Source organism: Petromyzon marinus, chromosome 57, assembly GCF_048934315.1.
Source record: "Petromyzon marinus isolate PM22_M1 ecotype Great Lakes invasive population chromosome 57, UKy_Petmar_22M1.pri1.0, whole genome shotgun sequence".
Taxonomy (NCBI): Eukaryota; Metazoa; Chordata; class Hyperoartia; order Petromyzontiformes; family Petromyzontidae; genus Petromyzon; species Petromyzon marinus.
The window spans coordinates 7,665,423-7,693,252 of record NC_133723.1 but is presented as its reverse complement, the minus strand read 5'-3'; the positions used below and the strand labels follow the sequence as shown (position 1 = coordinate 7,693,252).

The 27,830-nt window shown below is 47.8% G+C and overlaps 2 protein-coding genes across 2 annotated transcripts in view; one reads left to right on the top strand and one right to left on the bottom strand.

The window, feature by feature from the left end:
* The first annotated feature begins 1,009 nt into the window (after nucleotides 1–1,009).
* Nucleotides 1,010–27,830, top strand: LOC142905705 (uncharacterized). Its single transcript, XM_076052732.1, has 7 exons — nucleotides 1,010–2,899; nucleotides 7,548–7,668; nucleotides 12,946–13,130; nucleotides 17,322–17,473; nucleotides 19,648–19,819; nucleotides 22,144–22,268; nucleotides 24,374–27,830. The coding sequence occupies exons 1-7, from the start codon at nucleotides 2,776–2,778 to the stop codon at nucleotides 25,145–25,147; spliced, it is 1,653 nt and encodes a 550-aa protein (XP_075908847.1). The 5' UTR covers nucleotides 1,010–2,775; the 3' UTR covers nucleotides 25,148–27,830.
* C57H12orf43 (chromosome 57 C12orf43 homolog) overlaps nucleotides 25,562–27,830 on the bottom strand; it is a 39,380-nt gene continuing 37,111 nt past the window's right edge. The window contains exon 7 of the mRNA XM_076052599.1: nucleotides 25,562–25,698. Within this exon, the coding sequence (XP_075908714.1) occupies nucleotides 25,562–25,698 (137 nt within the window). The remainder of the gene's footprint in view (nucleotides 25,699–27,830) is intronic.

The window sequence follows — 27,830 nt, the reverse complement described above, 5'->3', positions numbered from 1 at the left end:
CCCTATCTCCCTGTCTCTCTGTGTTCGTGTTTCTCTGTGTCTCAGTGCGTCTGTGCGTGTCTATCTGATCCCTATCACCCTGTCTCTCTGTGCAGTGTCTCTCTGTGTCTCAGTATGTCTGTGTGTGTCTATCTGATCCCTATCACCCTGTCTCTCTGTATCCGTGTCTCTCTGTGTCTCAGTATGTCTGTGTGTGTCTATCTGATCCCTATCACCCTGTCTCTCTGTATCCGTGTCTCTCTCTGTGTCTCAGTATGTCTGTGCGTGTCTATCTGATCCCTATCTCCCTGTCTCTCTGTGTTCGTGTTTCTCTGTGTCTCAGTGCGTCTGTGTGTGTCTATCTGATCCCTATCACCCTGTCTCTCTGTATCCGTGTCTCTCTGTGTCTCAGTATGTCTGTGCGTGTCTCTCTGATCCTTATCACCCTGTCTCTCTGTGTCCGTGTCTCTCTGTGTCTCAGTATGTCTGTGCGTGTCTCTGTGTATCTCTGTATGTCTCTGTGTGTCTGTGCGTGTCTCTGTGTATCTGTGTATCTCTGTGCGTCTCTGTATGTATCTGTATGTATCTGCATATCTCTCTGTGTCTCAGTGTGTCTGTGCGTGTCTCTCTGTATCTCTGTGTGTCTCTGTATGTATCTGTATGTATCTGCATATCTCTCTCTGTCTCTGTGTGTCTCGGTATGTCTCTGTATGTATCTGCATATCTCTCTCTGTCTCTGTGTGTCTCTGTATCTATCTGTATGTATCTGCATATCTCTCTGTGTCTCAGTGTGTCTGTGCGTGTCTCTGTGTATCTCTGTGTGTCTCTGTATGTATCTGTATGTATCTGCATATCTCTCTCTGTCTCTGTGTCTCTGTATGTATCTGTATGTATCTGCATATCTCTCTGTGTGTCTCTGTCTCTCCACCGTTATCTCAGAGACACGTGGGGGGTGGGGAGGGGTGGGGAGGGGAGGGGGGGAATCCCCGCGTCACTGAGACCCCCACGCCCCCACGCCCCCCACGCCCCCCACGCGTCACTGTCGAGAACTCGGGTGACGTCACCCGGCACTCCTTCGCGCTCGCCCGGCCGTGGTGTTGAGTGTGGTGAGCGTTGAGTAGTGAGTGGTGAGCGTTGTGTAGTGAGTGGTGAGCGTTGTAAGGGTTGGTGAGCGTTGTGTGGTGAGTGGTGAGCGTTGTGTAGTGAGTGGTGAGCGTTGTGTGGTGAGTGGTGAGCGTTGTGTAGTGAGTGGTGAGCGTTGTAAGGGTTGGTGAGCGTTGTGTAGTGAGTGGTGAGCGTTGTGTGGTAAGTGGTGAGCGTTGTGTAGTGAGTGGTGAGCGTTGTGTAGTGAGTGGTGAGCGTTGTGTGGTGAGTGGTGAGCGTTGTGTAGTGAGTGGTGAGCGTTGTGTGGTGAGTGGTGAGCGTTGTGTGGTGAGCGTTGTAAGGGTTGGTGAGCGTTGTGTAGTGAGTGGTGAGCGTTGTGTGGTGAGTGGTGAGCGTTGTGTGGTGAGTGGTGAGCGTTGTGTGGTGAGCGTTGTGTGGTGAGTGGTGAGCGTTGTAAGGGTTGGTGAGCGTTGTGTGGTGAGTGGTGAGCGTTGTGTGGTGAGTGGTGAGCGTTGTGTGGTGAGTGGTGAGCGTTTTAAGTGTTGGCGTTGTAATAAGCGTGGTGAGCGTGGTGTGTGCGAGTCTCATCAGTTGCTAGTGGTGGTGGTTGTTGTGAATGTGTCCCGTTTTAAAGTGCACCTAGCCTGGCACGAGCACCGCGGTGACGGCACCGTCACTCAGTGGCCGTGTGCGAGTGTTTGTATGTACTGTACGTTGAACTTCTTTCGCACCGTACGTAGCTAACCGTGCCAATGTGTTAGTCTATGGGTAGTATTGAGTCTATGTGTTGTGTTAGTCTATGTGTAGTGTTAGTCTATGTGTAGTGTTAGTCTATGTGTTGTGTTAGTCTAAGTGTAGTGTTAGTCTAAGTGTAGTGTTAGTCTATGGGTAGTGTGAGTCTATGTGTTGTGTTAGTCTATGGGTAGTGTTAGTCTATGTGTAGTGTTAGTCTATGTGTAGTGTTAGTCTATGTGCAGTGTTAGTCTATGGGCAGTGTGAGTCTATGGGTAGTGTTGAGTCTATGTGTAGTGTTGGTCTATGTGTAGTGTTAGTCTATGTGTAGTGTTAGTCTATGTGTAGTGTTAGTCTATGTGTAGTGTTAGTCTATGTGTAGTGTTAGTCTATGTGCAGTGGTGAGTCTATGGGTAGTGTGAGTCTATGTGCAGTGTTAGTCTATGGGTAGTGTTAGTCTATGGGCAGTGTGAGTCTATGGGTAGTGTTGAGTCTATGTGTAGTGTTGGTCTATGTGTAGTGTTAGTCTATGTGTAGTGTTAGTCTATGTGTAGTGTTAGTCTATGTGTAGTGTTAGTCTATGTGTAGTGTTAGTCTATGTGCAGTGTTAGTCTATGGGTAGTGTTAGTCTATGTGTAGTGTTGGTCTATGTGCAGTGTTAGTCTATGTGTATTGTTAGTCTATGTGTAGTGGTAGTCTATGGGTAGTGTTAGTCTATGTGTAGTGTTAGTCTATGTGCAGTGTTAGTCTATGTGTAGTGTGAGTCTATGTGCAGTGTTAGTCTATGTGTAGTGTGAGTCTATGTGTAGTGTGAGTCTATGTGTAGTGTGAGTCTATGGGCAGAGTTGAGTCTATGTACAGTATGTGTGTTGAACTTCTTTCGCACCGTACGTGAGTGAGTGTTGAGCGAGGGTGTGAGAGCTTCGTCTTCCTCCCCCTCTCACGCCCGTCACCTCACCCATGCATCTCCCGCTTCTCCTCATCCTCCTCTCGTCCACCACCTCCTCCACCTCCTCCATCTTCTGCGCAACCTCCAACACCTCCACCAACACCTCCACCAACACCTCGACCACCACCGCTCGAGGTGAGAATCTCAGCACGCAACGCACGGGGGGCAGTGGAAGCGACAACAGCTCACCTCTTCACTCACCTCTTCATTCTTCACTCTCCCTCACCTCTTCACTCACCTCTTCATTCTTCACTCTCCCTCACCTCTTCACTCACCTCTTCATTTTTCACTCACCCTCACCTCTTCGCTCTCCCTCACCTCTTCGCTCGCCCTCACCTCTTCGCTCTCCCTCACCTCTTCGCTCGCCCTCACCTCTTCGCTCGCCCTCACCTCTTCGCTCTCCCTCACCTCTTCGCTCGCCCTCACCTCTTCGCTCTCCCTCACCTCTTCGCTCTCCCTCACCTCTTCGCTCTCCCTCACCTCTTCGCTCGCCCTCACCTCTTCGCTCTCCCTCACCTCTTCGCTCTCCCTCACCTCTTCGCGCTCCCTCACCTCTTCACTCTCTTCACGTCGTACTCGATTTGTAAATGCTGTGGGTTTTACTCTGCAACACACAACCGCTTGAATGGGCACGTTTTGTTAATTGGCTGCGTCGGGTGGTGGAGGGTTTAACGACACAAATTTATGTATCGTAGAGTATAGTGTATAGTAGTGTACTGTATAGTAGTGTAGTGTATAGTACTGTAGTGTATAGTACTGTATAGTATAGTGTATTTTAGTGTATAGTATAGTAGTGTATAGTATAGTAGTGTACAGTTTCGTGTATAGTATAGTAGTGTATAGTACAGAACTGTATAGTAGTGTATAGTCGTGTAGTGTATAGTAGTGTAGTGTATAGTAGTGTAGTATATAGTATAGTAGTGTAGTGTATAGTAGTGTAGTGTATAGTAGTGTAATGTATAGTAGTATAGTGTATAGTATAGTAGTGTATTTTAGTGTATAGTATAGTAGTATAGAGTATGGTGTATATTATAGTAGTGTATCGTAGTCTAGTGTATTTTAGTGTATAGTATAGTAGTGTAGTATATAGTATAGTAGTGTAGAGTATAGTGTAGTATATAGTATAGTAGTGTAGAGTATAGTGTAGTATATAGTATAGTAGTGTAGAGTATAGTGTAGTATATAGTATAGTAGTGTAGAGTATAGTGTAGTATATAGTATAGTAGTGTAGAGTATAGTGTAGTATATAGTATAGTAGTGTAGAGTATAGTGTAGTATATAGTATAGTAGTGTAGAGTATAGTGTAGTATATAGTATAGTAATGTAGAGTATAGTGTAGTATATAGTATAGTAGTGTAGAGTATAGTGTAGTATATAGTATAGTAGTGTAGAGTATAGTGTAGTATATAGTATAGTAGTGTAGAGTATAGTGTAGTATATAGTATAGTAGTGTAGAGTATAGTGTAGTATATAGTATAGTAGTGTAGAGTATAGTGTAGTATATAGTATAGTAGTGTAGAGTATAGTGTAGTATATAGTATAGTAGTGTAGAGTATAGTGTAGTATATAGTATAGTAGTGTAGAGTATAGTGTAGTATATAGTATAGTAGTGTAGTGCATTTGAGTGCATAGTATAGTAGTGAACGCTTTACCACTGCCGCTAAGTACAACGTGTTAAATCGTTTCACTATTCATCGTTAGCACCGGGTGTGCCCGTCTCTTCACCAACTTCATCGATCACGCTCACGATGCTAGGTGGATGTATGGGATGGCGGTGGGGACGAGGGGGGTAGGCTTCTGTGTGCTGTTCATGGCTCTGGCCATGACATTTGGCCTCGACTTGCAGCCGGGCAGTCCTGCCTCGCGCCTTTAGGGTTCGATCTCCGGGCGCGGCAGCTGAAAAATAACCTGGGGTGGGTGGATGCGAACAGAGATATTTAACCACCACGCACAGGGTCGGATTAAGGCGTGTGGGGTGGGTTGGGGGGGGGGGCTTTATAGGGGCCGTCCATAAATGACGTCACGCACCTAGGAGGGCGGCGGGGGGGGGGGGGCTCAGACATTTGTGACGATGTGTGACGAGGGGGGGGGGGAGGTTTGAGAAATGTGACGTCACATCAAAATGCGCAACTTTAAATACATATAGACAACACGTTCTGCTTAATTAAATAGACTTTTTTTAATAAATGCTTTCTCCTACAACATCAGAGTGCAGCGCCGCATTAAATACGCACTACAATGACAATAGTTTAAAGCGATTTGCAGCATGTTTTATTTTGGTTTTTTTTGGGGGGGGGGGGTCTGACTTTTTGTGACGCCGTGTGACGAAGGGGGAGGGGTCAAAAATCGTCCAAAATCGCGTGACGTCATTTATGGACGACCCCTTTAGGGGCTTGCATTTATGGCCGTCCATAAATGCAAGCCCCTAATGGGGGGGGGGCCCTCCGCCAACTGGAGGGCCTCCAGAGATTAAGTGAAAAGTTATTTCATTTGTGAATGTTGAATTTCATTTGTTGTTAGCCTTGTAAAAAAAAAAATTCTTTAATTTTGTTTTCCCTTTTGAAAATATTACTGGGGGCACTGACGGTGCCTGGTAGCCCAGGGGCCTACAAAATCTTAATCCGGCCACGGCCACGGATACCCCCACCACCACCACCACCCGCTGTATCTTTCTTGGACTTTTGCGCCGTCCGTATTCCAAAACCTTGCTAATCGGTGGTTTGACGTGGGAAGGATACAAACTAAACGCACGCGCGCACAACAAAGCGGTTCTGAATAAAATTAAGTGATATTTTAAAAAATTAAAAAAACACACTTTAATGAAATGTACCGTACGAGTAATGTCAGAGCCCCACGACTCCAGGAAGTGGCCCCCAAAGCTTGCCACAACGTAAGGGGGGCCCGTGGTCATTCACAGCCAACGTCGGTTGAGCGTGGACAATTAGACCCAGGCCGAAACATCTAACATATAATAAAGTAATGTTTGAAAAATATATATTTTATTTTAACGATATGATATAGTGTTGTCATCGGTATGACATAATTATACCAAGTTTGCAGTCAATACCACATTTGGAAGTGGGTTAAAATTGAGTTACAAGATTTGAGGATACAACAACGACAGACAGAGTGAGTTAATAAAGAGCGTGTAATGAGTTTGCGATGGAGAAAACCCAAGAGCGTAAGGGGGATTGAACGATCTTGATTTTAAAGCTTTCATGACTGCAGGATTTCATGTTCTTTGGGTCTTTCGGTAAAGTCACGTAGATGGGTTCAACCTATCCGCGTGACTTTACCGATCAACGTGACTTTACCGAATGACCCAAAGAATATGAATCGGGATTGAACTCTTAAAAAGGTCACGATGTCACATACCCGTGCCGGCGTGTCGTCTAAAGCCCTCCAACCGGGTCCGTACGGGCGGTACATCGGAGGCTTTTGCGCGGACGCGTCACTGGCCGAGCTTTCGGGGTGCGTTGAACCCAGCGTTTGGGTCTTCACGGACGGACATTTGGGTCGACGTTTTAAGTTCCGCCGTGTTTACAATCGCGGAAACGCTGCAACTTCGTGGGAGGGGGGGGTTCGCGTAGGAAATGATACATTTAAAAAAAAACCCACGTCCAGAACACACGCACACACCACACACACACACACACGCGCGCGTAATATATTTTTAAATGTTTATTTGTATTTATTCTCAGAAAATGTTCAACCCCCTTGTCGTGCGGACTGGATGTGACCACGCGAATGTTTTGTGGTGGCTTAGGGGGGGGGGGAGGGGGGACGACTTCCCTTGTTTCTGTTCCAAACGGTGACTCATGAACTGTTGAGGTTTCGCTTCGTTTTCTTGTTAAACCTCTTAGAGCGGGGTTCTCTCACTGCTGCCGCAGCTACTTCCCACACCATTCTTCCGGTACTTGCGGACGTGTGTGTGTGTGCGTGTGTGGGTGGGTTAGTTGGCCAACGTTATCGATAAAAAGCCAAATTTGGCTCAACGTAAATTGCCAGAACTCTATTTAAAGTAATAAATTGTTTTTAATGTTTGTGGACCGATTACACATCGCATGGGATTTTCCAGGTGAAATATTTTTCAGAAATTAAAATAACTTTTTTTTTTTTACTCATTGATTCCTCCCTAACCACCCATGCTGAGGAGGACTCTGTTCTACCAGGGTCTGACTCTTTCTGTCCATCATCACCACTGTGTTCAGCCAGCAACAACACACCCACCAACTCAACTCACTGACTCAACCACTTACTCACCACAACGAGTACATAGAGGACCGCAGAACTTGGGGGAAATGCAGCACCAGCTCACCACGCAGCTACTGCTGCTTCTTGCCGCTCGTGTTAGGCGTCGCGGTGACGAGATGTTAACTACCTCGCCTTGTGGTCGTGGGTTCGATCCCGACCCTGATGCCCGCTGTACATTTGGAGTTTGCATGTTCTCCACGTGGTCGCGTGGATTTTTCTCCGGGGTCCACCGGTTTTCTCCCTACTCCACATTTAGAAGCAACATGCATTTTAAAAAAGTGTTTCGCTGCAATACATTTCCACGCGACGATAAGCAACACTTCACCGAGCTATCGTTTTGTGGCCAGGTCGCGTCTGAAAAAGAGAGCTACGTAGCTTAGTGGGCTTTACCTGGTAGAATAAAAAATATCGCTCGGGAAGTTCACCGTAATCACAGGCCTTGCCCCGACAACAGGCCTGCGTGCTTGCGCACGCTACTCGGGGAAACACGTTTCGTTTTTTTTGGCGGTACGTTTTGGTGTCGCCGCAGAAATGAAGCACTTGCCGCAACCACAAAACGTGACCGTCACGGGGCGGAACTTCTTCTTCAACCTCAAGTGGCAAGCGCCTGCCGACTGCAAGAACTGCACTTACGAGGCGCGGTGGCAGCGGTAAGATTCCACCTCCGTGGCACCTCGACGGTTGACGAGGGCTGTTCGGCGGCGACCCGGCTCGGGTTTCGCGCCGCCGATTTTGCCCCCCCCCCCTTCGAAATTGGTGGCGGAAGAGCTTAAACCGCGTCGTTCAACCGGTCAGGGTTTTTCCCCACCGCACGCAGACGCGTGCGGTGGGGAAAACGAGTTGCGGGAGCGCTTCCGCCTCTTGCGAAGACGTCTTGGCCAGTGTGGAAGAGGGTGATCAATTCGGCCCTCGCGTCTTAGAGGCCGCTCTCTCAGGAGCTCTTTGTAGTGGGGAGACCGTTGTTCTGCTCGCATGGATGGCAGATGCAATAAACCCTTGTTGAATCGACATTTGGTTCCTATGGCCTTGTCGAATTATCCAATATTCGTGAATTTTGTACAATCAATGGTACTCCCCCAGTGCCTCCTGCCCCAATTTTTTTTAAAAAAAAGCCAAATTTGTTTTCAAAACTTTTCACACACCATGAGCATTGAGACACACACACACACACCATACGCATTGAGACACACACACACACACACCATACGCATTGAGACACACACACACACCATGAGCATTGAGACACACACACACACCATCAGCATTGAGACACACACACACCATACGCATTGAGACACACACACACCATACGCATTGAGACACACACACACCATACGCATTGAGACACACACCCACCATACGCATTGAGACACACACACACACACACCATACGCATTGAGACACACACACACCATACGTATTGAGACACACACACACACATCATGAACATTGAGACACACACACACCATACGCATTGAGACACACACACACACACACCATACGCATTGAGACACACACACACCATACGCATTGAGACACACACACACACCATACGCATTGAGACACACACACACACCATACGCATTGAGACACACACACACACCATATGCATTGAGACACACACACACACACCATACGTATTGAGACACACACACACACATCATGAACATTGAGACACACACACACCATACGCATTGAGACACACACACACCATACGCATTGAGACACACACACACACACACCATACGCATTGAGACACACACACACACACCATATGCATTGAGACACACACACACACACCATACGTATTGAGACACACACACCATACGCATTGAGACACACACACACACACCATACGTATTGAGACACACACACACACACCATACGCATTGAGACACACACACACACCATGAGCATTGAGACACACACACACACCATACGCATTGAGACACACACACACGCACCACACGCATTGACACACACACACACACACAGCCCGCATCAGTTCCATCCAAAGCGTTGGGTTTGTCTTGCCGACTTAAGCGGATTCATGCTTCAGTCCCTTTCTATGACCACTTGATGTAGGTGTAGGCGACGTTTCTCAGAGGGTCGCCTTGCACACAGCGCACAAGTAGGGTAAAGTCCAAAGCGACGCGTCTGCACTGACACGCGCCACGACCACCGCCACCGAATCGAGCCATTGTTTTGGTCGTGACGTGCGGCGTCGCTCGCCGTGCATGCCCAAATTGGACCCCTTGGGTACGGCAAAATTCGGCTCGTGGCGAACTGCTCGCACACCGTGCACGTGCCAAAAGCGCAGCCGTGCCGAATTATCCCCCAAATACGAATGACCAAATTGCCGAAATAACGAATACGCGTTGAAGGGTTAATTCGCTCCGGTTGGCATCGAAAGTTATCCCTTTTTCACCCGGAAAAACGTACTTGAAAATTATTTAAGCAATAGATATTAATGCATAAAGATACTCACGGCATTATAAGCGCATAATATTATGAGAAACGTGGTTAATCAGTGCATTCATTAATGTTTACTGTACCTACAAAAGCCCGTTATTAACAGGGTAATGGTCGGTAAACTAACACATTGGGCTCTATGGAGGCACTACTCTACTATAGACTACACTATACACTACACTACTATACAGTACTATACTATACACTATACTCTACACTACTATACACTACACTACTATACAGTACTATACTATACTCTACACTACTATACACTACAATACTATACACTACATTACTATACAGTACTATACTATACACTACACTACTATACACTACTCTATTATAGACTACACTATACACTACACTACTATACAGTACTATACTATACACTACATTACTATACAGTACTATACTATACACTACACTACTATACACTACACTATATACTACATTACTATACAGTACTATAATATACACCACTACTATACACTACACTACTATACACTACACTACTATACACTAATATACACTACTATACACTACATTACTATACACTACTCTACTATACACTACACTACTATAGACCACTACTATACACTACTCTATTATAGACTACACTATTCACTACACTACTATACAGTACTATACTATACTCTACACTACTATACACTACAATACTATACAGTACTATACTATACACTACTATACTATACACTACTATACACTACACTACTATACACTACACTACTATACACTACACTACTATACACTACAATACTATACACTACATTACTATACAGTACTATACTATACACTACACTACTATACACTACACTACTATACAGTACTATACTATACTCTACACTACTATACACTACAATACTATACAGTACTATACTATACACTACTATACTATACACTACTATACACTACACTACTATACACTACACTACTATACACTACACTACTATACACTACAATACTATACACTACATTACTATACAGTACTATACTATACACTACACTACTATACACTACACTACTATACACTACTCTATTATAGACTACACTATACACTACACTACTATACAGTACTATACTATACACTACATTACTATACAGTACTATACTATACACTACACTACTATACACTACACTATATACTACATTACTATACAGTACTATAATATACACTACTATACACTACACTACTATACACTACACTACTATACACTACACTACTATACACTACATTACTATACAGTACTATACTATACACTACACTACTATACACTACACTACTATACACTACACTATACAATACATTACTATACACTACACTACTATACACTACACTACTATACACTACACTACTATACACTACACTACTATACACTACACTACTATACACTACACTATACAATACATTACTATACCGTACTATACTATACACTACACTACTATACACTACACTACTATACACTACACTACTATACTATACACTACTATACACTACACTACTATACACTACACTACTATACACTACAATACTATACACTACAATACTATACACTACAGTACTATACTATACACTACTCTACTATACACTACACTACTATACACTACACTACTATACACTACACTATACGCTACATTACTATACAGTACTATACTATACACTACACTACTATACACTACACTACTATACACTACACTACTATACACTACACTGCTATACACTACTATACACTACTCTACTATACACTACACTACTATACACTACACTATACACTACATTACTATACAGTACTATACACTACACTACTATACACTACACTACTATACACTACATATACACTACATTACTATACGCTACATTACTATACAGTACTATACTATACAGTACTATACTATACACTACTATACTATACACTACTATACACTACACTACTATACACTACACTACTATACACTACATATACACTACATTACTATACAGTACTATACTATACACTACACTACTATACACTACACTACTATACACTACACTACTTTACACTACATTGCTATACAGTACTATACTATACACTACACTACTATACACTACACTACTATACACTACATTATACACTACATTACTATACAGTACTATACTATACACTACACTACTATACACTACACTGCTATACACTACACTACTATACACTACACTACTATACACTACACTACTATACACTACAGTACTATACTATACACTACTATACACTACACTACTATACACTACACTACTATACACTACAGTACTATACTATACACTACTATACTATACACTACTCTACTATACACTACAATACTATACACTACATTACTATACACTACATTACTATACAGTACTATACTATACACTACTATACTATACACTACTATACACTACACTACTATACACTACACTACTATACACTACACTACTATACACTACACTACTATACACTACACTACTATAAACTACACTACTTTACACTACACTACTATACAGTACTATACACTATACTCTACACTACTATACACTACAATACTATACACTACACTATACTCTACAGTGCTCTACAGTACTATACACTACGCTACTGTATACTACACTACTATACACTGCAATACCATACACTACACTATACACTACGCATTGGGCTCTATGGAGGCCCGTCGTTAAGCGATTAGTCATTAACAGGCGTGGTCGTCAAGAGGGTTCTGCTGGCGTTCAAATTGTATTGTTTGGAAAATTGGATGGAACCGGTAAGAAAGCAATACCGAACAGGGAATGGCTTAAATTTCGTTTTAAAGCTTTCGTGACTGCAGGGAGTCATATTCTTGGTTCTTTCGGTAAAGTCACCACGTTAGAAGGGAAATAATAATAAAATAATAAAAATGAGACGTAATAAAAATTCTCACGACGTTTCGATTGCAACACAAGCAATCGTCATCAGGTGCGAAAACCACAGCAAGAACATTTTTAAGAAAAAAACGCCACTTTTTTTCATTTTTTTGCCGTGGTTTTCACACCTGATGATGATTGCAATCGAAAGTCGTGATAATTTCATTGGTAAAAATGTTTTATTATTATTTAATTATTTCCCTTCTACGCGGTGACTTTACCGAAAGAACCAAGAATAGGCAATGGCTTGACGGTGGCACCTTGAACATATTGGTGTTAGAAAGACGTGGCCACTACTTCAACATACCGAGCACAGGACAGAGAGGGAAGTGTAAACAAATGACGAAATGTGCAGTGGCCACCCATGGGTTACGTGCCCGTGGATCGTGACGACGACGATGATGACGACGATGACATCAGCCACGCACGCAGTCGCTCGCGAACAAAGTCGGAATGAGAATTCCAACCAAAGGGGCTTGAAACCTCAAATCTGAAACCGCCGTTTTTGTGATACCCTCCACAGATACGGCTCTAACTGTTGCAACACGCAGGATTGCAGTCCCGGTAATGTCGGCGGTGCGACAAGCTGCGACCTGTCCATCTCCAAGGGCATGCTGGACAAGATCATCATCGATGTGCGCACCACGTCAGCCCAGCTCAACAGCTCTTCCGAGTGGGTGCAAATATGCTGCCTGCCTTGGAATGTCGGTGAGTTAAACCTCGCGGCGACGTGACGATCTGAACCTCGCAGGGTTCCCGATTCGCCACGGATTGCTTTGGGGACAGGCCTGCGTCTCCAGGCGATTCCGGCCGTACTGTAATGCCTCCCCTCGATACGGATTGACGCGCCAATTATTCACGCCGTCGGCTCGACCCCCCGGTAAGTTGAAGGGGACAAAATTCCGGCAGCCCAAGTTAAAGCGGCGGGGTACGACGTTTGGCTCGGAACTACGCCAAATGTGACATGGGGACCAGGGTGGGGGGGGGGGATCACAGAGCCGAGGGTGGAGAGTTCGGAGTGCATCATGGGACTCTCCTTTGCCAAGCACCGTGTGTGGTTAATGCAGGACGTGATTCCTTTGCAAAAGGTTTCGGTTTGGTGTTTGAACATCTTAACACCTCCTGTTTTAAATTTTGATTTAAAGCTTTCGTGACTGCAGTCATTCATATTCTTAGTTCTTTCGGTAAAGTCACGTTGAAGGGAAACAACAAAATAATAAAATATATGTATTTTAAAAGAAAGAACTAAGAATACCTCCTGTTTTATTGCCAGAAAGGGTCAAACATATTCTTATATTTTTTATAATACTGGCAAGGGAGGTTCCATGGTGTAGCTGCTCACACCGCGAGATCTCAGTGCCCTGAGAGTGGCATTGTCTTTGTGCTGTCCGCCTCTTGGCGTCCTCTGGTCTAACACCGTTTGAGACGAGGCTCTAAAGAAAGGTGTGTCTCTGGTGTGGACCAATCAGTTTCAAAGACAATGCATCATCATGTACGACCAGAGCATGTTTTTATTTGCATGTTCACCACTAAGTATGCGTGGTTAATGCAGACGCGATTCTTTGCAAAAGTTTAAGTTTGGCGTTTTAACATCTTAACACAACTGTTTTATTGCCAGAAAGGGTAAAACCTCATTCTTATACTTCTGAAAATTGTACCCGTCTGTCGTATTTACTGGTCGGGGGAAGCAAACGGAGGGTGTTGCGTTAAAACGCTCCTCATTATTCCCGACGCAACTAGTCGAACACGGGGGCCCAAGAGGCCCGAAACGTCAGGAGTGCCAGTAACAAGCAGCACTGTTATCAACACGGAGCGCAAAACGTTTCCTAAAATGCACGTATGTATGTTGAACGTCTTTCGCACACCGTACGTAGCCTTCCGTGCTAATCGGAGGGGCAGTGTTGAGTCTATGGGCAGTGTTGAGTCTATGGGTAGTGTTGAGTCTATGGGTAGTGTTGAGTCTATGTGCAGTGTTGAGTCTATGGGCAGTGTTGAGTCTATGGGTAGTGTTGAGTCTATGAGTAGTGTTGAGTCTATGGGCAGTGTTGAGTTTATGGGCAGTGTTGAGTCTATGGGCAGTGTTGAGTCTATGGGTAGTGTTGAGTCTATGGGTAGTGTTGAGTCTATGGGCAGTGTTGAGTCTATGGGCAGTGTTGAGTCTATGTGCAGTGTTGAGTCTATGGGCAGTGTTGAGTCTATGGGCAGTGTTGAGTCTATGGGCAGTGTTGAGTCTATGGGCAGTGTTGAGTCTACGGGCAGTGTTGAGTCTATGTGCAAGTGCATGTATGTTGAACTTCTTTCGCACCGTACGTAGCCAGCCGTGCTCATCTGAGGTGATCGAGGTTATGCTTATTTTTATAATCATAATTTTAAGAGCTTGGGGAAAAAAAGAGATGATGGTGGGAGGTGGTAAATTCCAAATGTGGAGCAGTGCGAGGGACCAGTGCCGGATTAAGCTAGTGCGGGGCCTGCATCATGATGTTATAAAGGGGGCCCTAAAAAACAAAAAAACACGTAAATATCAAAAAACATTTTTGTTACTTGCCTAGTAAAGTTATTGTACTTTTTCATTTTCTCTACAGTCAGATAATAGGACAAGTCGCTAACCTTAAACACCCAGTCGTCCGTAAAAGTTGAAGGATGCATAGTGCTGTAGTGATAGAGCAAGTGCATAATCACTGAACCGGAATTGATAGCTTTAAAGCATTTAGCGCGGGGCCCTTGAAAGTGCGGGGCCCGTAGCTACTACTACACCTGCCCATATAGGACTCGCCACTGTGATGTCTACATATGGGTCAAACTTAGCATCTCTTAATGTTCGACGGCTTGTGCACCAGATCTTATTTATTCACGAGGTACTTACAAAAAAATCCGCAGACTACCTGCTGGATCTCCTCTCTGTTTCAAAGAACAAATTTGACCTCAGGTCTTTGCACATTTACCAGCTTCACATTCCCTATTTTATTGTGTTATTTATTTTGTTAATTTATTATTTTATTCTCATTCTACGTGACTTTACCGAAAGAACCAAAGAAGATGGAGGAAGGGCCTTTGCTATTGATGCCCCCAGAGTCTGGAATGCTATTGCCAATAAACTGCAACTTGAATCGCTACCAATGAGATCTTCTCTCAAAACTGCTCTAGAGTTGTACACCCCTAGCTGCCACTGCTATTCATTGGCGTAAAATAAAATAAAATGTTTCGCTCCGGATGACGCTGCAAAGTATTATCTGTATTTTGATTTAGCGTGCTGATCTTAAAGGTGCATTGAAAAATTTGATACTCCGACCGATGCTTCTGTTGTTGTGGAGTAACTCATGCAGCCGGCTATGGCTCTAGGATTTGGTGTTACATGTTATGTATGTAGTTTATTGTAAAAATTCGGTCACAGTCCCTGTGATCACTGTTACGTTGCAATTATGGCTTTATTTTTTGGTGATTTCGAAAACGTTTTTTGGTTTGGACATGTTTGTTTTGTTGTAGTACGGAGTTAGACTGATGGCTTTGATGTAAGTTTTCTTGTGGTTGTTGTTGTTTGACTTGCATCCCACTGGGATTTTTTTGCACACAGCGTTGGTGTACGGTGCTTTTTTTTCAGGAACATTTTGCTGTTTTTTGTTCATGGATTTTCTCTTTGCGCGGTCACACAAAGTCACTTTAAGATGTTTTTCTTGTTCGTGTTTTTGTTTTTTTGTTTGTTGCGGTTGCACCCGATTCAAGAGCCGAATGGCTCACAGGGCTATACCAAAATAAATCTACTGAAACTGAAACTAGTTGTCCCCCTCGTTGCGGTCGCTCGCGTGCATACTCTCCTCTCTTGTTTGTGTGCTGTTCTCCCACCTGTAATTAGCCCTTATTAGCCCCTACACTCGTAACGAATTGGCACGTTCTGTTTAAGCGACAACTTTTACTAATTGGCCGGGTCGGGTGGCGGCGAGGTTTAACGACGCATTTATATTTACATGCACGCGATCTAACCCCGGAAAAAAAAAAAACTCTCTCATGGACTTCCTCGACTACGCAGGCGTTGTTGCAGAGGCATTGGCTCAGCACAAGCAAAACTCGGCTCTGATTCTCACCGTTACACCGCGTTCCCCCCCCCCCCATCCGCCACTCCTGTCAGTATTGGACCGCGTTTTTCAACATCTCCCCCATCGGTCCTCTCCTCCCTTCCTCCCTCTTTTTTCTTTCTTTTCGATCATGGGCGCCACGGTGGCTTGGAGATGTGAACTACCTCGCCTGGTATGCAGGAGGTCGTGGGTTCGATCTCGACCCTGATTCCTGATGTATATTTGGAGTTTGCGTCTCTCTCTCTCTCTCGCCATCATCTTCCAGGTGGCTATGAGATGTTAACTACCTCGCCTGGTGTACAGGAGGTCGTGGGTTCGTATCCCGACCCTGACGCCTGCTGTACATTTGGAGTTGGCGTGTCTCTCTCTCTCTCTCTCTCTTCCCGTGGTCGCGTGGATTTTTCCACCAGGTTGTCCGTTTTTTCTTTACGAGTTTAAAATCAACGACCGTTTGGAGCAGTAGTTCTTAACCTGGGGTGCACGCACTCCCTGGGAGTGCGAGATGGCTTGTCTGAGAACCATAGGGGTGCAGGCTCCGGTAAAGGTTAAGAACCACTGGTTCAGAGGTTTTGGCCGCTATAAATTTCCACGTGATCAGCTGCTTGGTTGAGCTATCGTTTGTGGCCAGGTCGCTTCTGAAAAAAAACGAGCTACACAGCTCAGTGAGCAGCCTCATCGAGTAAAATAAAAAAAATATCGTTGAGTTGAAACAAGAAAAATGCTCGGCTATTCGGCGCTCCTCTTCATTCATCATGTCGGTATTATTGTCCCCCCCCCCTCATCCCTCATCCCTCTCCCTCCCATCCTTCTCCTCCCCTCCTGCCACCAGTCGAGATAGATCCCCCACGTGTGACTCTGTTCAAGGAGGGCAACAGTCTGCGGCTGGCCGTCACTCCTCCCGAGTTAAGGCACCTGGACGGGGAGAATGTGATCCTCACTTACAGAGCTGTCATCACCGCCGCCGGGCAATATAACCACAAGGTGAGGTCGTCGTCGTCGTCGTCGAGATTATCATCGTTGAGATTATCATCATCGTCGAGATTATCATCATCGTCGTGATCATCATCGTTGTGATTATTATCATCATCGTGATTATCATCGTCGTCGTCGTGATTATCGTCATCGTGATTATCATCGTCGTGATTATCATCATCATCGTCGTGATTATTATCATCATTATCGTCGTGATTATCATCGTCGTCGTCGTGATTATCATCATCATCATCGTCGTGATTATCATCGTCGTCGTCGTGATTATCATCATCGTCGTCGTCGTGATTATCATCTTCATCATCATTGGCCAGAATCGGAATATTCATTTTGACCAGAGCAACCCAATGGGCTGTGAAGGTCTTTTTCACAGGTGGGTGTCCATCATATCTACTTTATAGATAGTGTTGGGCTCGGCGGGCCATCGCCATTTTGCGCGGGTATTAGATGTGACGATCCAACCGTGCGCCCGGACACTAAACTAAACTACTAAGCTATAAAAAAAAAATGTATCACGTGTAAGGCCCACTGATATATGTAGCTCTTTTGCAAAAGCGACATGGCTGGTGCAAATGATAGGTCAAAGAAGTGGCTTTTATCATCGCGTGGAAATGTGCAGCAGCCAAAACGCTCTAAACGCGTGACGTTGATTCTAAATGTGGAGGGAAAAACCCGGACGACTCGAAGAAAGATCCACACGACCACAGGAAGAGAGATACCGCAAACTCCAAATATACAGCAGCAGCAGGCGTCAGGGTCGGGATTGAACCCACGACCTCCTGTACACCAGGCGAGGTAGTCAACATCTCCTAGCTATGATGATGATGAGACACAAACTCCAAATATACAGCAGCAGGCGTCAGGGTCGGGATTGAACCCACGACCTCCTGTACACCAGGCGAGGTAGTCAACATCTCCTAGCTATGATGATGATGAGACACAAACTCCAAATATACAGCAGCAGGCGTCAGGGTCGAGATTGAACCCACGACCTCCTGTACACCAGGCGAGGAAGTTGACATCTCCTTTACCGCAGAACCGGCACTCCGGGGACGTGTCGGTGAAGCGCCCCGCTCTCTCTCTCTTTCGCTCTCTCTCTCGCTCACTGTTTCGCTCTATCTATCTCGCTCTCTCTCTCGCTTTCTCTCTCTCGCTCTCTCTCGCTCGCTGCTCTGTGCTGCTTCCAGTGTTCAGGGGCCTGCTTAAGGCGCGGCTCCGGCTGGAGCACGCCACGTGACACACACACGTGTCGGTGATGTGCAGCGCGTTTTCTTCGAACGCTGGGGAGCCGGACAAGCCCCTCTCTGTACCAGCGTGGACGGCACCACCCACGTGTTCACCTTCTGAAGCGCTCACTCGTCACCGTGGCGTGCGCGATGAACACCACCACCACGTGACTTTGCTTTCATGTTGTGCGCGGTGCATTTAGCGCCACAGCGCGTGGATTTATAGCGGTTGTTTTATTTCTTTGCTGGCGACTGTATTTCATATCGGAATCACCTACAGTGCTGTTGCTGCTGGCGGCAATAAAAGTTGTTTAACAGTCAAAAAGTCTCTCGCTCTCTCATTCTCTCTCTCTCTCTCGCTCTCTCACACTCTCTCTCACTCTCTCTCTCCCTCACACTCTCTCTCTCGCTCTCTCTCTCGATCTATCTCTCTATCTCGCTCACTCTCTCTCGCTCTCTATCTCTCTATCTCTCCCTCGCTCTCTCTCTCTCGATCTATCTCTCTATCTCGCTCACTCTCTCTCTCTCTCGCTCTCTCTCTATCTCTCTCTCTCACTCGCTCTCTCTCTATCTCTCTCACTCGCTCTCTCACTCTTGCTCGCTTTCTCTCGATCTCTCTCACTCTCTCTCTCTCGATCTATCTCTCTCGCTCTCTCTCACGATCTATCACTCTCTCTATCTCTCTCTCTCACTCGCTCTCTCACTCTCTCGCTTTCTCTCGATCTCTCTCTCTCTCGATCTCTCTCGCTCGATCTCTCTCGATCTATCACTCTTTCGCTTTCTCTCTCTATCTTGATCTATCACTCTCGATCTATCTCTCTCTCTATCTCTCTCTCTCACTCGCTCTCTCACTCTCTCGCTTTCTCTCGATCTCTCTCTCTCACTCGCTCTCTCATTCTCGCTCTCTCACCCTTGCTGTCTGGCTCTCTGTGCTTTCAGGAGGAGGTGGATTTCCAAGAGAACGAGTGGCTGTTCCCCGTGAACGGCAGCATATTCTGGACGCTGAACAATCCAAGGCTGTGCGTGAGTGTGCTTGCGGTGTTCAACATCGAGCGGTTGGAGAAGAAGACGGAGAAATCCACGGAGGAGTGCGTGGAGTTCAGCCGGGAAGGTGGGGACAAGCGACGCGCTGATGTCCTTGAAACAATCTCATAGCTGTCAACCCATCAAGGTTTACCGCGTATTCTTGTCCAGGGACATTGAGTTTTCAGGTCCATACGGCGAACAGCCGTTTTAATACGGGCACACATTTTTTTTGTTTATTTGTTTGCGTTTCTCCCGTGTGATGGTGACTTTGTGGGATGAACGTTGAGATTTATAAGGGGCACGGGGTGACCTATAAGGTCTGAATTGGTCTGTAATAAGGTAGAGAGCACTGGTAAGGGGTTGACAGGTTTGTAGTGGTGAGTGTACTGGTGGTGAGTGTAGTAGTGGTGATTGTCTGTTTGTGTTTCTCACTTGTGATGGTGACTTTGTAGGATGAACGTTGAGATTTATAAGGGGCACGGGGTGACCTATAAGGTCTGAATTGGTCTGTAATAAGGTAGAGAGCACTGGTAAGGGGTTGACAGGTTTGTAGTGGTGAGTGTACTGGTGGTGAGTGTAGTAGTGGTGATTGTCTGTTTCTGTCCTTGTGATGGTGACTTTGTGGGATGAACGTTGAGATTTATAAGGGGCACGGGGTGACCTATAAGGTCTGAATTGGTCTGTAATAAGGTAGAGAGCACTGGTAAGGGGTTGACAGGTTTGTAGTGGTGAGTGTACTGGTGGTGAGTGTGGTAGTGGTGATTGTCTGTCTGTGTTTCTCACTTGTGATGGTGACTTTGTAGGATGAACGTTGAGATGTATAAGGGGCACGGGGTGACCTATAAGGTCTGAATTGGTCTGTAATAAGGTAGAGAGCACTGGTAAGGGGTTGACAGGTTTGTAGTGGTGAGTGTACTGGTGGTGAGTGTAGTAGTGGTGATTGTCTGTCTGTTTGTTTCTCCCGTGTGATGGTGACTTTGTGGGATGAACGTTGAGATTTATAAAGGGGCACGGGGTGACCTATAAGGTCTGAATTGGTCTGTAATAAGGTAGAGATCACTGGTAAGGGGTTGACAGGTTTGTAGTGGTGAGTGTACTGGTGGTGAGTGTAGTAGTGGTGATTGTCTGTCTGTTTGTGTTTCTCCCGTGTGATGGTGACTTTGTAGGATGAACGTTGAGATTTATAAGGGGCACGGGGTGACCTATAAGGTCTACATTGGTCTGTAATAAGGTAGAGAGCACTGGTAAGGGGTTGACAGGTTTGTAGTGGTGAGTGTACTGGTGGTGAGTGTAGTAGTGGTGATTGTCTGTTTGTGTTTCTCACTTGTGATGGTGACTTTGTGGGATGAACGTTGAGATTTATAAGGGGCACGGGGTGACCTATAAGGTCTGAATTGGTCTGTAATAAGGTAGAGATCACTGGTAAGGGGTTGACAGGTTTGTAGTGGTGAGTGTACTGGTGGTGAGTGTAGTAGTGGTGATTGTCCGTTTGTGTTTCTGTCCTTGTGATGGTGACTTTGTGGGATGAACGTTGAGATTTATAAGGGGCACGGGGTGACCTATAAGGTCTGAATTGGTCTGTAATAAGGTAGGCCACTGATATGTGGTTGACAGGTTTGCGATCTCTCTAACTTGTGTGAGTGTAAGGGGCGGCGGGCTGGTACAGCGGTGGCACTTTGCTGCGTCTCACGGCAAGAATTGGGAATGTTTTTTTCTTCTTTTTTCTCTCGACTCTGGCTGCCTTTTCTAGTGGGGAATGGCGCTTGTTTTTGTTGTTGGTGTCAGTAGGGTATGGGGAGCGGTCGGTGTTGTAGTGTATCGGTTAGCGCGCCGCGCTACGAACCCGGCAACCCTAGTTCGATTCCTGCTCGAGGCCAACACCAGTGACGGTGATGTGAACCGGTCCTTTGGCCTCCCACAAGTCGACCCAGCCTCAAAAATGAGTGCCCGGTACAGTGTGTAAAAACATTGCCACTGGGGGAAACAAAGGCGGTCGGGGCGTGGTGCTGGCCACGCGGGGTGAAGTCTTTTCAATCATTCACGAGTAACAAATGTTTCGTGTTTACACGTACGTAAGGGTAGTGTGGGGGAGCAGTAGTGCAGCGGTTAACGCTACGCTGCACTACAAACCTCAGCGACCCGAGTTCCAATTCCCGCCCAGGGCCACCAACGCCAGCGGCCATTGTCTGAACCGGTCCTGGGCCTACTCCCGGGTTTGCCTCAAATGAGCAGCTTGTGCGGCGTGGCGGATGGTCGCCCAACCCACCCCGCCCAACCGTCGTGTGCCGTGCCGGCCTTCACAGGCGGCCAACCCGCCACGAACGGCACTTGCCCGAACGGCCCGTTGAAAGGCGGCCTGCGCGAGAATCGAGAGCCGCATCTTCGTCTTTTGTGCGTCTCTGAGCGCAGAGCTGAACACGCTTCTGCTGGTGCAGCTGCTGCTGCTGTCGATCATCCTCATGCTGGCGACCGCCGTCGGGTACTACTTCACGATGCAGTACTTCCGAGACGACGACAGGCTGCCCTCCGTGCTGGTGAGGGCGTCGGCGCTGTCGCTCCTTGTGTGGGGGGGGGGCGGCCGCTGCCACCGATGTCACCGTCGCCGGCGACGGACCGCTCAACCTGTCGAGCCCCCCTTTTTCCGGTGCCCCACCTTTATTACAGACCAATTCGGGCTGTGTTGGTCACGCCCCCCCCCAGGTGCCCCTCGTGAATCTCAACGTTCATCCTGCAAAGTCACCCGTCACAGAGGGAGAAACCGCAAACAAGTAGAGAGGAAGGAAAAAAAAATAAAAAATTCGCGTTTCGCTCGGATTGAAACGGCCGTACGCCGCCATGGACCTGAACAACTCGATTTCACTCGACAAGAGTGCGGGGTAACGAGCCGCGATGGGTTGGCAGCTGTGCGACTGGGAACTAAAAAAAAAATCGGGCGCCCCTGCAGTGGTTATTAAAAAAAACGCGCTGGCCCCAACAAATTAATTGGGGCTGTTGGAGGCGGATAAAATGTCACAACGGCGACGACGGCGACGTGATGTTGCCGTGCGACATCGTTTGGGGGGGGCGGGTGGGGGGGCGGCTGGGGGGGGGGGTCCCCGTTTGGGCCGGGGGGGGGGGTCCTGTTTGGGCCGGGGGGGGGGGGGTCCCGTTTGGGCCGGAGGACAAAATGAAAACAAGAAATGGGGTCGCCGGCCAGGAAGAATCTTTGGGGCTGCCGAATATATGAAGCAACTGAGAGGGTAAATAGGCAATGAAGCGTACACACTTATGGAGGTAATGAAATATTTGTATTACAATTTTTTTTTACTTTTTACTCCGATCACATCTGGAATTTGGCCAGACTTGCAATAAGTTTCTCTAATCTTAATGTTCATTTTAGTAAAATATTAATTTCAGAATTAAGCAATATTGTATATATTTTTTAATTTGTTGACTTTGTTTCATTGCCGTATCTATTGTATTAATAATTTTTATGCGACCTGTTGCAAACGTTGTTTTTAGTTTTACAGTTTTTGGTTTTGTTGATGAAACCCGATTCAAGAGCTTCTTAGCTCACAGGGCAATTCTAAATAAACTGTTCAAACTGTTCAGCCCAGGCCCACCGGCTCTCGGAATGGGCTGGCCCAGCAGGGATTTGCCCTACGCACTGCTACCCGATTGCCGTAGTCCGGGCCTGGCCATCACCATCACCGCCACCGCCAAAACGCCCTGTAGATTTGCGTCGAGGTCCGCAGTCTCCTGCCGAAGGGCCTGGAGGCTAGTCGAGAGAGAGAGGGCCCCACAGGCTTGTACAGAGACTCACAGGGATGCAGAGATCCATGGACCAAAAATAATCGTGCGGAGACCCTGAGGCTCATACAGACACCCATGGACTCGCACACAGCCCCATAGACTCGTACAGAAACCCATAGACTCGTACAGAGACCCATAGATTCGCACAAAAACCCGTAGGCTTGTACAGAAACCCATTGACCTGTACAGAGACCCATAGACTCGCACAGACCCATAGACTCGCACAAAAAACGATAGACTCGCACAGAGACCCATAGACTCGTACAGAGACCCATAAGACTCGTACAGAGACCCATGGGCTCGTACAGAGACCCATGGGCTAGTACAGAGAGCCATAGACTCGTAGTGACCCTTAGACTCACACAGAAACCCATAGACTCACACACAGACCCATAGAATCACGCAGAAATCCCTACTCACACACAGACCCATAGACTCGTATCGAGACCAATAGTCTCGCACAGAGCCACATACTCCTACAGAGACCCATGGACTCAAACACAGACCCATAGACTCGTATCGAGACCAATAGTCTCGCACAGAGCCACATACTCCTACAGAGACCCATGAACTCAGACACAGACCCATAGACTCGTATCGAGACCAATAGTCTCGCACAGAGCCACATACTCCTACAGAGACCCATGGACTCAGACACAGAGCCCATAGACTCGTATCGAGACCAATAGTCTCGCACAGAGCCACATACCCCTACAGAGACCCCTGGACTCAGACACAGAGCCCACACTGTCGTGTGCCGTGACGACCTTCACAGGTGCACTTGACCCGACGGTCCGTCGAAGGCTGTACGTGGTGGCGGGGATCTTTGTCTCCGTTCCCTTCTCAGGTCGACCTCATGCCGGACGAGGGCAGCGAGAAACACCCGGCGCCGGAATCCCACCGCCGGCCTCCGGCGGCCTGGCACGGCCACGAGACGGACGACTCCCACCCCATCTCCGTCGTGGCTGTCGTCGACTGCCCCCGGAGCGGCTACGACCGGGTCGCGATCCGCGCCGTGCCCCACGGCGGCGGCCGCCGCTCGCCCTCCGAGGGGTTCCCTGCGCAGCGGTGCCGCCCTGCGGCTCCTCCTCCTCCTCCTCCTCCTCCGCCTCCTCCTCCGCCGGCGGAGGAGGAGGAGGAGGCGGAGGAGGGGTGGGAGAGACGGTGGCAGGAGGAGGCGGACGAGGAGGAGGAGGAGGAGGAGAGGCTCGCGGCGGGCCAGGCCCCGTCGCCGGACTCGGCCGTGCTGGACGAGGTCTCGCTCGGAGGTTTCGGCGCCGGCGCCGCACTCGTCGCGGACGCCGAAGGGCACCGGCTGGCGGACGCCGCTTACTCGGGCGTCACCGTGCCGCTGTTGGAGGTCGCGGGGGGAGGCCGCGCGCCGCGCGGGGGGACGGGCGGCTCGGGGGGCGGCGGCAGCGGCGGCGGGCGCCTGTACGGGGGCAGCGACGACGATGGCGCCGGCGTCTCGCTCATGAGCCGGCTGTCGGCGATGACCGCGCCCGGCGACTGCGGCATCGACGCCGGGTGGCTGCTGGGGGAGGAGGCGGCGGCGGCGGCGGGCGGCGAGTGGCAGCCCGTCGCCCTGCAGCTCAGCGACATCTCGTCGCTCTTCGCGTGAGAGCCGGCGGGCGCAGCGGTCGCGGGGGGAGAAACTGCTCGCCTGCGATTTGTGCGGGACGAGGATGGGGTAGATTTGCACTTTTAAGGGGGGGGGGTGCTCGCTTTGGTGCCCCCCGCCGTATCTCTTCGCGCTGGTGTCGTCTCGGCTGTTCTCCTGCTGCGGCCGAGCGATGGGCCCCCCCCCCCCGTGACTAGCCCCCCCCAACCCCCTGACCCCCCCCCCCCCGCCTCTCCCACCAGTGGCAGCTGTCCCTGCGCAGGCCTGGCCTGCTAAACGGTTACCGAGGGCTTCGCTTGACCGCCGTCCCCTGCAAGTCGGATCTACAGCTGCCAGGAACTCGAGTGTGCCACGCGGGGAAAAATGTATAGTGTCAGTGTCGCCGCCGTCAACAAAAATCATCGACAGCCACGGTCAACCCGCTAGCTGGGCGAAGGCGCACGGAGTGCGGTTGTCTTGCCGCACTTGGGCCCACGCAGGCCCGTGCGCGTTCCAGGCCAGGGATGCGACGTCGGTGGCACAGAAGCGCGCGGCACAGTACGACGACACATCTTACCCCGCGCAGGAGCCACGCGGCCGCGGATCTCTACCCAAGCTGCGCGTGGCGAGGCGAAGAGGCTTCATATGCAGGCTCAAAGCCGCCCGTCAAGCTTCTGAGCCCTTGCCACGTACTCCGGGGGGTGGGGGTGGGGGTGGGGGAGGGGGAGGAGATTGAGGGTCAGAGTTTTGACACTTTATTCACGCCGGAGAGAACTGGGAAGTGAACGTCACAAGACGTCGCTGTCGGCAACAAATCTGTTTATTTATTGAGCGCCGCGGCTGCGTTTTGCATTTTGTACAAATAAAGCACGGGTTTTTTTTGGGGGCTTCTTGGCAGGATACGCTTCTGTCCCGAGTCTCGTGGTGTCTACGGCTCGCGTCTTCTCACATTCAAAATAGCGGCGCGAAAAAAATTCGTGAAATTCTTCTGAGATTTTTTTTTTTATTCAAGAGCTGCTGCTGCTGCGTTGGAGGAACAAAGACAAAGACCCCCCCACCCCCCCCACGTATAGCTTTAACAGACTGTTGGGGCAAGTGCTGTTAGCGAGTAGCAGCACCTATGAAGGCCGGCACTGTGGCACAAGACGGGGTGGGTGGCCAGCACCACGCCCGGCCGCCTTTGTCTCCCTATAGTGGCGATGTTTACACACCGCACCAGGATACTCATTTGAGTGCTGAGTCGACCTAGGGGAGGATGCTCAGGACGTCGCTGGTGTTGGTGGCCGTGAGCGGGGAATCGAACCCGGGTTGCCGGGTTCGCAGCCTAACGCGCTCACCGCTGCACAGAACACACACCCAAGTGTGCGCTCAACACGTGTACTGGCGATTAAAAAAGAAAAACTAAACAAAAAATTCTGATTGAAAGCTTTCGTAACTGCAGGGATTCATATTCTTGGTTCTTTCGGTAAAGTCATCACGTAGAAGGGAAAACAATAAAATAATAAAAATGTAAAACGATAAAATTCTCACGACGTTTCGACTGCAACACAAGCAATCGTCATCAGGTGTGAAAACCACAGCAAGAAAATTTGAAAAAAAGTGTCGTTTTTTTACATTAGCACCACGGAGAATTTTATTGTTTTATATTTTTATTGTTTCCCTTCTACGTGACTTTACCGAAAGAACCAAGAATATAAACAAAACATGCTCTTCTTCTTTGGTTCTTTCGGTAAAGTCACCACGTAGAATGAGAATAAAATAATAAATTGATAAAATAAAATAACACAATAATATTCTCACGACGTTTCGGCCACAACACAAGCGGCCCTTAATCAGGTGAAGGGGACGAGACTGTCTGGTAGGACAGCGCTGGAGTGAAAAAGCCACGCTCAGAATCACGACCTTTAAGCTGCGTGAGAAGAAACAAAGAACCAAAGAAGGATGAATCCTCGCAGTCACGAAAGCTTTCAATCGAAAAACATGCTCTGATAAATGCGTGGCACCGGCCTTGCAACTGGTCTGTGCTGCACCAGGGTACAGCCCTTCGCTACGTTTCGCCGGTGCGAAACCCAAAGGAGTCCCCGCCCTCAAGGTCGGCGAGCACAAGGACACGAACTTGTTCCACTGCGCTCACTAACGCGAGCGTAGTGGCACAAGGCGAGAGGGACGGTGATGGGAAGCAAAAAAACTGCCACTATTTTGGACACGTGTCGTATCGGACGAATTAACAGCGTTGTTGTTGTTGAAAAATGGAAGGAACCGGAAGGGTGAGGAAGCTCTAACGGGGAATGACCTTGACGACGACGACATCGGGAGAGATTGGTGCCAGAAAGCCGCGGCCACGTTACCCGAGCATATCGAGCACGAGACGGAGGAATGTGGCAAAGAATGACGAAATGCGCACCTACAGGCTGCCCTGCCTATGGATCGCGACGATGATGATGATGCTGACGATGACGAGGAGTGTACAAATGAATCGATTGGCGGTGGACCCGGGGGTGCCAAACCCTCCATAACTCCGAAACCAGAAGGTCCTACGAAGACAGGAGATGTCACCGAGCCCGATACGCTCGCCAAATATGGAAATTTAAAAAAACAACGCAAAACATGATTTAAAGCTTTCGTGACTGCAGTAATTCATATTCTTAGTTTTTTCGGTAAAGTCACGTTGAAGAGAAACAACAAAATAACAAAATATATTTAT

Bases quoted from the DNA above. Each gene is read 5' to 3' on its own strand.
- LOC142905705 (XM_076052732.1), top strand. From the start codon at position 2,776: ATGCATCTCCCGCTTCTCCTCATCCTCCTCTCGTCCACCACCTCCTCC. The intron at 13,131-17,321 runs GTGAGTTAAACC...TCCTGCCACCAG, and splicing joins CTGCCTGCCTTGGAATGTCG to TCGAGATAGATCCCCCACGT. The intron at 22,269-24,373 runs GTGAGGGCGTCG...TTCCCTTCTCAG, and splicing joins ACAGGCTGCCCTCCGTGCTG to GTCGACCTCATGCCGGACGA.